General features: G+C 43.0%; 1 protein-coding gene across 10 annotated transcripts in view; it reads left to right on the top strand.

Moving 5' to 3' along the window:
* NAV2 (neuron navigator 2) overlaps nucleotides 1-12,312 on the top strand; it is a 747,149-nt gene that overhangs the window by 712,324 nt on the left and 22,513 nt on the right. For all 10 annotated transcript variants that reach the window (XM_037839250.1, XM_037839257.1, XM_037839249.1 and 7 more), the window contains 5 exons: nucleotides 721-874; nucleotides 1,993-2,155; nucleotides 2,899-2,999; nucleotides 5,124-5,219; nucleotides 6,259-6,427. In XM_037839250.1, coding sequence (XP_037695178.1) covers nucleotides 721-874; nucleotides 1,993-2,155; nucleotides 2,899-2,999; nucleotides 5,124-5,219; nucleotides 6,259-6,427 — 683 coding nt within the window. The remainder of the gene's footprint in view (nucleotides 1-720; nucleotides 875-1,992; nucleotides 2,156-2,898; nucleotides 3,000-5,123; nucleotides 5,220-6,258; nucleotides 6,428-12,312) is intronic.

Raw genomic sequence — 12,312 nt, 5'->3', positions numbered from 1 at the left:
ACTTCATTTTTTTTCTGTTTTCCATCAAAGAAATAGCAATACTTTCCTATTCTGGATCACCCCTCACTCCAAATTTTATGGTCTTTGAAATTAATAGAACTACTTTTTTTTTTTTTTTTAATCAAACTATCTTTTTTTAAGATTGTAATTCATCAAGACTTTTATGATTTCCTACTTTATGCTGACATGCCAGGAAGATGTCTGACTAAAGAGCAAATCTAACCAAGCAGTACAGTCTGGCCTAGAAGGGCCACCTCTTTTAAGAAAAAGGAACTAAACAGGATCCCACGATCACCTTGATCTGGTATAAAACTGGGAAAGGATGACAACCAGCCAAGCTGTTGCAAACTTTTATATAAAACTTTGGGTTTCCATGCCACATCATCTCTGGTCTCTAACTGCCCTAGGATGTTTCTTTTTCTTGCCATAAGCTTGTTGAGAAGTGAGGGGAGAAGAAAGGGGAGCTAAAGAAGGCTGTTCTTCCTGGATGCCTTTAGCGGAGTGTGTTTTAGAATGTGATAGGAAGCAGACAGTTCCTTCCACCCATATCTTTAGAAAGTTTGTCTTCCCTTTTTTGGCAAATGGAAGGAAGGAAGCACCAGGCAGCTGTTATACATGGTTGCTGCCGAACAGACCTGATGATGGACATGGACCAGTGGTCAGTACATAAAGAAGATGTTCTCAAAGCTGCTCTCATAAGTAACATTCTTCTTTCCCTAGCATTTCAGAGTGCATGGATAGTGAAGCTGAGACCGTCATGCAGCTCCGCAATGAGCTGAGAGACAAGGAGATGAAGCTGACCGACATACGCCTGGAAGCCCTCAGCTCTGCCCACCAGCTCGACCAGCTCCGGGAAGCCATGAACAGGATGCAGGTGAGAGGCAGGGGCATGAGCAGAGCCGCCAAGCTCAGGGGCAGTTCTTCTGCTTTCCCAGCCTCTTTCTCTTTTCAGGCCCTCCACTTGTTGCTCAAAGACCAGTCTTTTGAAAGTGTAAGAGTAACCATGCCCCACCCTTACATAAGGCTTGCTGTGTCTCCTGATGGCCGTCTGCCTTGGGTGCAGTCTCCTTCACCTGGCCTTCACCTTCTACTGGCTCCTATTTGCTCTTAATCCCCCTACTCACCAGACACCATTCACCAGCTAGACAGAGCCACTGACTGTGCCCTTGGCATCCCCTGGGAATCCCTGTTTCATAATTTCATACTGTTCCCTCCATTGGGAAGAGCCTTCTGCAGATCCAAAATGGATCCTTCCCTCAAGAAGCCTGAGGCTTCTTCTACAAAACCTTTCCAAGTCCTTCAGCTGGAAGGATTAGTGCCCTTATATGAATCCCTGTTGATTTGTTCTTGCATCCCCTCCCACCTTCTGCCATAGCTTGAAGGTGTTTGGGTCTTTTGAGCTATTCATCTTTGCACCCCTTTCTCTGGACCTAGCATCAGTGCCCTGCACATAGTAGCTGCTTCATAAATATATTTTTGCATAAAAGACCCTGTGGGGTCTTCCAAAGAGACAGCAGCATTTCCCAAAGAAGAGTCCCTGGAACACTGGTTCCACGAGAGGCTCTATAGAAGGAGAGCTCTTTGATCAAAACATTTGGGAATTGCTGTACATGCCCCTCTCAGAGATTCCTGATGCATAGTAGCTCGTTAAAGGCTCCTGCAGTAAAGAAATCTGTCAAACCCAAAGTTTCCCAAACATCTTAGATTATACGACTGTTTTTTTACTTAACTTTCAGACAAGGCTTTGAGAAACCTTGCTGAGGTCTTTTCCAAAGCCAGGTTTCTCAAAGGATGGACCCTCCCCTGCCAGACATGTCTTGTAAATAACAGCAAAGGCTGCAAACACTGCTGAGTCTCTGGTGGTGCTGCTTCCTTTTCCTTGCCTACGATAGCCATTTGGTCCCTTCAGGAAACTTTCACATTTTGTCTCCAAAAAAGGCTTGTTCCCATGATATCCACCTAGTAAGTGAGCTTCATCCTTAATCTTTACAGAGTGAAATAGAGAAGCTGAAAGCTGAGAATGACCGGCTGAAGTCAGAGTCTCAAGGCAGTGGCTGCAGCCGGGCCCCCTCCCAAGTGTCCATCTCTGCCTCCCCGAGGCAGTCCATGGGCCTCTCCCAGCATAGCCTAAACCTCACGGAGTCAACCAGCCTGGGTGAGTGGCTTTGCAGGGCTAGAGGGGCAGGAACACCTGCAGCTGGCCCTCGGGTCTCCAAGCAAGAGCCCCAAGATAAGCAGATCAACAGATCAAATGGCGAGGCAGCAGGCGTGTGTGCACTTGGGGTGTGTGTATGTGTCTGGGTGTGCGTCTGCTATCAACATGAGCCCAGCCGTTAGACTGCCATCATGCTTTGCTCCAGCGCCCCAGATTCTCCAAGCCATGAGCGTGGATGCCTTCGCCCACCATGCTGAGTTCTGTTTGATCCATTTTAAGAGGCTGACCTGCAAGCTGAATGCTGCATACAAACCCCATAGAAGCAGTTCCCAGTTGGGGCAGTGGTTTGGTCCTTGATCTTCCAGCCTCCAGGACAGATTCCAGGCTGGTGCAGTAATCAGTGACTGTGACCTGGGTTCTCTTTGTAAGCGTATTGCGGCTGACGCTTTTATTTTTTATCCATGATGCTGCTGTCGCTGTTGTTTTGGTTGAGTCTCTCCCTCGTACTTCCATTTAGCAAGGTGCATCGTCAGCCTGCTGGTTCCTTGGTTGGTCCACCGTTGATTTCTGTGGTTGCATTCTCCATTCCGCCCTCTCCCCTTCCCCCTACACACCACCCCCCTTCCCCTGCACCGCCCGACACCTGGTTTGTCCCGCTGCTGTACCAACAGGCAGCGGGGGTGTCAGGAAGCCGGCTTTGCTGTCCCCATGTGCCTAAGGCTGTTGATGTTTTCCATTCGCAGACATGTTGCTGGATGACACTGGTGAATGCTCGGCTCGGAAGGAAGGAGGCAGGCATGTTAAGATAGTTGTCAGCTTTCAGGAGGAAATGAAGTGGAAGGAGGTTAGTTGGATCCCTTTCCTGCTCTGCCTGCCCCTTCTCCAGGTAGAAATACCTAGTTTAGTGATTTAATCATAAAGCCTTATCACATCAGAGCCTCAGGTGATCTGGAGGTACTACTGATGCTTCTTTTGAATAACCATAATTCCCAGCAGCATTTTGACACAATTAAAGTAAGTAAATCACCCTTTCCCTTTCATGTTTGGAAAGTCTAATAAAGAGTACTAAAAATGGCCCAACATTGCACCCTCATGTAATGACCTAAACACTAACATCAATCCAAAATGGCTTTTCTGAATTTAATGTATTCCTAAAGTGCTTCAAAGGCAGCTAAGCACATTTAGCACTTAAGGTACAGAAATAAGCTGACCAAGAGCACCTGTTTTATCAGGTTGTCAGAGGCTGCAGAAGAAGTAGACACTGGGAGAGCGAGATGGGCAAAAATGATGGCTAAAAATGAAGCTGGTGGGCTTTCCGACTTGCCAAGCCTTGGGGAATCCGAATTTCCCAAATACAGTTTCTGTTCTCTTCCAGGGTCTGGGAGGGTCCATCACCGCCAGAGACTATCTTGAAGTACAGGGGGCGGGAGGAGAGTGGTAGGGGGGCTGACAGTGAAAGTTGATTTTTAATCAGTGATTAAATCTAAATTATGCTGTGAATGAGCATCCCTCAAGTGAAAAAAGGCCTCATGAGTTGTCATTCTAGTCCACTTGAGTTTTATTGTTTGTTAGTTATTTCTAGCCAACATGCTGTTGTAGTTTCAGACAGCTGGGCAAACCATGGCGTCCACCAGAACAAAACTCCTGCAGCCAGACTTTACCAGGACATCCCACTGTGTGGCTGGCTCCCTTAGTCTAACTGAAGGGGATGGGCCCAGCATTTTGGAGCTGCCAGCAGTTTTTAAATCACCTAGCCTAGAAATGCATAATAAATAGCTTCATTTTTTGTGATAGACTACCAGGGGGGAAAATTCATTCTCGTATCCAGGGCCATGGTTCAAGTAAATGTAGGTGAAAACCTATTTTGTTCCAGTGATTATCTATATGAACAAATCTTATACTTTACAAAAGTTTTCAAATCACTTTCAAAAAATTGCATCCTTTTGATTCACCACAACATTCAAGTCAGGTTGAGTGACCAGGCAGTATCATCTTCATTTTGCCATTGAGGAATCCAGGACTGCAAGAATCACTTACTTAAGCCCTCAAGGCAAGTGGTGGTGTCAGATTATCTGACTGCAAGACTGGTGCCCTTTTCTCTGCTGATTTTGCTTACCTGCCAGATGCCACCCCATCCTACCCCTCCTAACTCTATATCCTTATGAGCATGTGAGCTGTTTAAAACCCAACAGAATGCAATGTTCTATTAATTTAACCAATATGATTATTTTTTTCTTTATCAGTGTGTTCATTTAGCCCCACCATGTAGAGCCCTGTGAACAGAGAGGCAAAAGAAATAGGAAAATATTTTTTGTGAACTTCCCAGAGTTTTACTAACTTTCCAAATTGAGCATGTTTTACCTTTCAATTAGAGGAAAAGCAATAAATGTTATTTAAAAACAAAAAAGGGAAAAAAAAGAAAAAGAAAATGGAGAAACTTATTATGTACTGAAGAAGTTTAAGATCCCAGTAAGGAGACAAACTCAATCTACTAAGACAGAAAGGCCTAAAAATAAATAGAAACAAATAGAAAATATGTCATTATATAAGCTGTGTACAGAACTGCTGTAGCAATGGTGAGCTGTGAGCCTGGTGGGGTTAATTGTTGAAGGCTTCCTGGAAGAGGTGAGTTTTTAAGCAAGATTTGAGAAGAGTGAGATGGCAGACAGGAGGAGGGGAACATTCCAGGCAGGGGGATGTGTGATCTACACACTGGATAAAGGACTCATTTAGTAGAAAGATTCCAGAGAAGAGAGCCCTTCTTCCTGTCCCACAGATTAGCAGTAAGAAAGTTTCATGGAGCAGAAGCTTTTAAAAGCCTGTTGCAGTCCATCTAAGTTATCCTTGGTGTTAAAAAAAATAGGACTTTTAGTCCCCTCAAACTTTTGGTGGAGTTCTAAGTCCTCTACTACACTGCGCCAAAAAAGTTCCACCTGTTTTTCATCTGCCTACATTTCCTTACCCTTAGGACTCCAGACCTCACCTCTTTCTTATTGGCTGCATTGGCGTTAGTGGCAAGACGAAGTGGGATGTGCTCGATGGGGTGGTTAGAAGGCTGTTCAAAGTAAGTGTTTCAAGAAAATGGCTACAACTATATACCTGACATGGGGGCGTGGGCTTTGCGGGATGAAGGACAGTTTTCCTCTTGAACTTGGCTATTTCTTGGACTCCATCCCCTCTTCTGCATCCTGGTGTTGCTCGGACTTGTCCCCAGGCTTGGAACTGAAGGATGATGGGTAAGTACAGACTGGTGCTTGGCTGCCCTTGGTGGTGGTTGGCCAACTAGAAGAGATGTGATTGGCTTAGGGCCATGCTGCTTGAGCGAAAACATTTATCCATTGGACATCCTTGGATTGGCAAGAGAACACTTTGGGCTGAAAAAAAAGTCTCCAGGGTTTTATAGTAAGTGAACAAAGAGACCCTTAGAGGCAGAGTTTGAGAAGAGTGAGATGGCAGACAGGAGGACGGGAACATTCCAGGTAGAGGGCCTCCAACTCAGTTATTATATGGCCACCTCATAGCCTGTGGGCCTCAGTTCCAAGTTGTGTCACTGAAAATCTTTGGTAGCTCACCTAAGAGAAAACACTTTCCAAATTAAATACTCATTTTTCTTTTTAAAAATCCAGGCTGCTTTTCTCTAGCAGCCCTGAGTTTTGCTCTCTTCATCATCAGTATGATTTTTACCCTGAACCAGAAAGGGCTAACAGAGATTTCCTGTCAGAATTATGTTTTCATGAATTTTGCAGCACCATTTACAGGCTCTCATGTCCTCAAGACTTCAGCTGAACTTCAGCAAAGCAGCCTAACTATTCCGTGCTTGGTTCATCCAGACTAAACGATCACAGTCTTGTTAGGGTATTTTTTTTTTGTTGTTTTAGTTTTTCATCACTAACCAAATAAATCTGTGTTTTAAGAGGCCTGTGATACGAGGGCATTCTCCCCTCCAAAAGTCAGCTCTTCTCCCCCTCATTCCACAGCTCGATTTCAACTCAGACATCATCTGAGAGAGAAGAGAAGATGACCATAAATCACCCAATGAAAACATGAGTCATGAGCAGATTTTAGCCACATCTTTGAGGGGTCTTTATTTTCCTTTTTTCCAGGAATACATCATTCACGTCGACCCAGTGAGTCAGCTAGGGCTGAATTCGGACAGTGTTCTCGGCTACAGCATTGGGGAAATCGAGCGCACCAGCACCTCTGACACCCCTGAGCTTCTGCCCTGTGGTTATCTGGTTGGGGAGAACACCACCATCTCTGTGGCTGTCAAAGGTAATTGGGCTGATTGCAAATGCCAGAGCTTTCAGGAATTACAGCTTATGCTTATGGCTTGGCATAGGAAATCGTGGCCACAATTTTGTTTGTGCAGATGTGTATGATTTTGTTTGTTTTTTCCCTTCAGCCATAGTCGCTCTTCCCTAAGCAGGTCGAACAGTTTTTTTTCAACTACCTTCAGAAACAAATAATTTTAGTTGCTATAATATAACAAAAGGTCCCATTAGCCTAGTGACTATGAGAGGAAATGGGGCTTCCTGCTCTCTGAAGTTTTTACCAATACCAATTAATTACTCTTGCCAGCAACTCTTGGACATGGTCCCTTTCTGCAGATGGGGAACCATGATTTGCTGTAGGCTAGAGGAGTTGCTCTGAGAACCCCGTGGAATCTGCTGAGGCTCTTACCCACACACCATGCTGCTGGAGCTTCCAGTTGCCTCATCATCAGAGCTGTTAAGCCCCAGGCCAAAGTGTGTTCCATGGAATTCTTTGTGTCCCACAAAGTTCTGCAGGGGGGTCGGGGGTGGGGAGGGGCAGTACTTCCATGGTCAAATAAATTCAGGAAACTGCATCATTATCCCCCTTTGGGATTAGGGATCAGGAGTGCACAGTACAATTGTTATTGTACATCAAAGCCTCTATCACACCCCACTATAAACAAGGCTGTTCAATCCAGTTTGTCTCAAATTTACATAACTGCAAGACCCCATTTTCCCTATATTTTATGAACCACCTGAGGAACAGACTTCAATAAACACTGTGTTAGGCTCAGCCTTCAGATTGCTCCATTTCTTTGCCCACTTACTTCCCTGTAAGTACTAGTTTTGACAGTACCATTTTGGAGTCATTTGACACGATACCAATTTTGTTTCCTGGTTGTTTGGGGTTTTCAAAAGCTCAAGGCAGTGTGCACCCCAATGTTACCCACCAGCAGGAGTTAAGATCCTTGCTCAGCTGACAAGTAAGATTCCAAAGTTATGTCCTGGGACTGCGAATGACAGAAACCACCTCAATACCAGGTTTAGCCAAAAAGGAACTTATAGACTCACATACTGAAATCCAGGAACCAGGCTTCGAGCTTGACTGGATCCACGTGCTCAGTGTCATCAGGGCTAGGCCCTCCTCAGCTCATCACTGCTTTGCTTATGTTTTGGGCTCTCTGCATGTGGCTGATAAAATGGCCATTGGTAGCCCCAATTCATCCATCTACTTTAGGAACCTTAGAGAAAGAGAGTGGCTTTCTGGAAAAGTGTAGCAGAAAATTCCTAGGCATGACTCTGGCCCACTATGAGTCAGATATCCATTGCTGAATCGGCAGTTATGGCCAGGAAGAGGCTTTCAGCCAAGCCTGGTCACACATCCACCCCTATAGATGAATTAAGGTGATGGGTCAGCCTCATTCGAGCCCCCTGGACTGGTCTCCCCATAGGAAAGAAGATTCTAGTACAAGGGGAAAAGGGGAAGGGGGTACCAGGCACAGCAACGCAATAACTGTCTACCTAAGGAACCCTTAAAGGAGATCCTTTTAAGTCATGGGCTCAAATTGCATTTCATCTATGCTAGGGAGCATGCATCATTAACTTCCCTATTCCTGAGACCAGACCAAACCTCTGTGGACACAATGACAAGTCCGTCTGCCTCTGATGGAACATGTCACCCCCCCATGGAGTCTGCTGTGTTGCTGCCGTCAGCACATCAAGTTTTAGCATCTCAGGGGATCAGCTTGGGTTTATTTTTTTTATTTGTTTTTTTTTATTATTCATTTTATTGAGATATATTCACATACCATGCAGTCATACAAAACAAATCGTACATTTGATTGTTCACAGTACCATTATGTAGTTGTACATCCATTACCAAAACCAATCCCCGACACCCTCATTACCACACACACAAAAATAACCAGAATAATAATTAAAGTGAAAAGGAGCAACTAAAGTAAAAAAAGAACACTGGGCGCCCTTGTCTGTCTGTTTGTTTGTTTGTTTCCTTCCCCCACCTTTCCACTCATCCATCCACAAACTAGAAAAACGGGAATGTGATCCCTATGCCCCCCCCCCCTCCAATCCCACTGTCTCCCCTCATAAGCCACATTTTTATACAGTTGTCTTCAAGATTCATGGGTTCTGGGTTGTAGTTTGATAGTTTCAGGTATCCACCACCAGCTACCCCAATTCATTAGAACCTTAAAAGGGTTGTCTATATTGTGCGTAAAAGTGCCCACCAGAGTGACCTCTCGGCCCCTTTTGGAATCTCTCTGCCACTGAAGCTTATTTCATTTCCTTTCACATCCCCCTTTTGGTCAAGAAGATGTTCTCCATCCCACAATGCCAGGTCTACATTCCTCCCCGGGAGTCATATTCCACATTGCCAGGGAGATTCACTCCCCTGGGTGTCTGATCCCATGTAGTGGCAAGGGCAGTGATTTCACCTTTCAAGTTGGCTTAGCTAGAAAGAGAGGGCCACATCTGAGCAACAAAGAGGCACTCAGGAGGAGGCTCTTAGGCACAATTATAGGCAGGCCTAGCCTCTCCTTTGCAGCAACAGTCTTCCCAAGGGCAAATTCCGTGGTAGAGGGCTCAATCCATCAAACCACCAATCCCCTATGTCTGTGGGCGTGTTAGCAACCATCGAGGTAGGGCAGGCCAATACCCCTGCATTCTCCACTAGCTCCTCAAGGGGGCTATGCATATTTTTTTCTTTGTTTTTTTTTTTTTTAACTTTTTTTTTTCTAAATCAACTGTATGAAAAATAAAAAAAATTAAAAAAAAAATACGATAAAAGAACATTTCAAAGAGACCATAACAAGGGAGTAAGAAAAAGACAACTAACCTAAGATAACTAGTTTACTTCCAACGTTTTCTTACTCTACTCCAAGAAAGTAACCTAATATAGCAACATTTCTGTGAACTTGATCCTACTATACCCATCAGGAATTAACAGACCGTAGTCATTCCTGGGCATTCCCAGAACATTAAATTTACCCATGATAGCTTATCTGTTCTTCTTGGATTATTGTTCCCCCTTCCTTAATTGCTCTCTGTCACTAGTTCCCCTACATTCTACATTATAAACCATTCGTTTTACATTTTTCAAAGTTCACATTAGTGGTAGCATATAATATTTGTCTTTTTGTGCCTGGCTTATTTCGTTCAGCATTATGTCTTCAAGGTTCATCCATGTTGTCATATGTTTCACAACATCGTTCCTTCTTACTGCCGCGTAGTATTCCATCGTGTGTATATACCACATTTTATTTATCCACTCATCTGTTGAAGGACATTTGGGTTGTTTCCATCTCTTGGCAATTGTGAACAGTGCTGCTATGAACATTGGCGTGCAGATATCTGTTCGTGTCACTGCTCTCCGATCTTCCGGGTATATACCGAGAAGTGCAATCGCTGGATCGAAGGGTATCTCTATATCTAGTTTTCTAAGGAACTGCCAGACTGACTTCCAGAGTGGCTGAACCATTATACAGTCCCACCAACAATGAATAAGAGTTCCAATTTCTCCACATCCCTTCCAGCATTTGTAGTTTCCTGTTTGTTTGATGGCAGCCATTCTAATTGGTGTGAGATGGTATCTCATTGTGGTCTTAATTTGCATATCTCTAATAGCTAGTGAAGCTGAACATTTTTTCATGTGTGTCTTGGCCATTTGTATTTCCTCTTCAGAGAACTGTCTTTTCATATCTTTTGCCCATTTTACAATTGGCCTGTCTGTACTATCGTCATTGAGTTGTAGGATTTCTTTATATATGCAAGATATCAGTCTTTTGTCAGATACATGGTTTCCAAAAATTTTTTCCCATTGAGTTGGCTGCCTCTTTACCTTTCTGAGAAATTCCTTTGAGGTACAGAAACTTCTAAGCTTGAGGAGTTCCCATTTATCTATTTTTTTCTTTTGTTGCTTGTGCTTTGGGTGTAAAGTCTAGGAAGTGGCCACCTAATACAAGGTCTTGAAGATGTTTTCCTACATTATCTTCTGGGAGTTTTATGGTGCTTTCTTTTATATTGAGATCTTTGGTACATTTTGAGTTAATTTTTGTGTAGGGTGTGAGGTAGGGGTCCTCTTTCATTCTTTTGGATATGGATATCCAACTCTCCCAGCCCCATTTGGTTGAAAAGACCATTATGACCCGGTTCAGTGACTTTGGGGGCCTTATCAAAGATCAGTCGGCCATAGATCTGAGGGTCTATCTCTGAATTCTCAATTCGATTCCATTGATCTGTATGTCTATCTTTGTGCCAGTACCATGCTGTTTTGACAACTGTGGCTTTATAATAAGCTTCAAAGTCAGGGAGTGTAAGTCCTCCCACTTGGTTTTTCTATTTTAGAGTGTCTTTAGCAATTCGAGGCATCTTCCCTTTCCAAATAAATTTGATAACTAGCTTTTCCAAGTCTGCAAGGTAGGTTGATGGAATTTTGATTGGGATTGCATTGAATCTGTAGATGAGTTTGGGTAGAATTGACATCTTAATGACATTTAGCCTTCCTATCCATGAACATGGAATATTTTTCCATCTTTTAAGGTCCCCTCCTATTTCTTTCAATAGAGTTATGTAGTTTTCTTTGTATAGGTCTTTTACATCTTTGGTTAAGTTTATTCCTAGGTACTTGATTTTTTTAGTTGCTATTGAAAATGGTATCTTTTTCTTGAGTGTCTCTTCAGTTTGTTCATTTCTAGCATATAGAAACATTACTGACTTGTGTGCATTAATCTTGTATCCTGCTACTTTGCTAAATTTGTTTATTAGCTCTAATAGCTGTATCGTCAATTTCTCAGGGTTTTCCTGTATAAGATCATATCATCTGCAAACAATGACAGTTTTACTTCTTCCTTTCGAAGTTGGATGCCTTTTATTTCTTTGTCTTGCCGGATTGCCCTGGCTAGCACTTCTAGCACAATGTTGAATAACAGTGGTGATAGCGGGCATCCTTGTCTTGTTCCTGATCTTCGGGGAAAGGCTTTCAGTCTCTCACCATTGAGTACTATGCTGGCTGTGGGTTTTTCATATATGCTCTTTATCATATTGAGGAAGTTTCCTTCAATTCCTACCTTTTGAAGTGTTTTTCTCAAAAAGCGATGTTGGACTTTGTCAAATGCTTTTTCAGCATCTATTGAGATGATCAATTGATTTTTCCCTTTTGACTTGTTAATGTGTTGTAATACATTGATTGATTTTCTTATGTTGAACCATCCTTGCATGCCTGGAATGAACCCCACTTGGTCATGGTGTATGATTTTTTTAATGTGTCTTTGGATTCGATTTGCAAGTATTTTGTTGAGGATTTTTGCATCTATATTCATTAGGGAGATTGGCCGGTAGTTTTCCTTTTTTGTAGCATCTTTGCCTGGTTTTGGTATTAGATTGATGTTAGCTTCATAAAATGAGTTAGGTAGTGTTCCATTTTCTTCAATGTTTTGAAAGAGTTTGAGTAAGATTGGTGTCAGTTCTTTCTGGAAAGTTTGGTAGAATTCTCCTGTGACGCCATCTGGCCCTGGGCATTTATTTGTGGGAAGCTTTTTCATGACTGATTGGATCTCTTTGCTTGTGATTGGTTGGTTGAGGTCTTCTGTTTCTTCTCTGGTCAGTCTAGGTTGTTCACATGTTTCCAGGAAATTGTCCATTTCCTCTACATTATCCAGTTTGTTACCATACAGTTGTTCATAGAACCCTCTTATAATTTTTTTAATTTCCTCGGGATCTGCAGTAATGTCACCTTTCTCATTCATTATTTTGTTTATATGGGTCTTCTCTCTTTTTGATTTTGTCAGTCTATCTAGGGCTTGTCAATCTTGTTGATCTTCTCAAAGAACCAACTTTCAGTGTTATTTATCCTCTCTATTGTTTTTTTGTTCTCTATGTCATTTATTT

The sequence above is a fragment of the Choloepus didactylus genome, chromosome 6 (assembly GCF_015220235.1).
Source record: "Choloepus didactylus isolate mChoDid1 chromosome 6, mChoDid1.pri, whole genome shotgun sequence".
Taxonomy (NCBI): Eukaryota; Metazoa; Chordata; class Mammalia; order Pilosa; family Megalonychidae; genus Choloepus; species Choloepus didactylus.
This window is presented reverse-complemented; position numbering and strand designations above follow the sequence as displayed.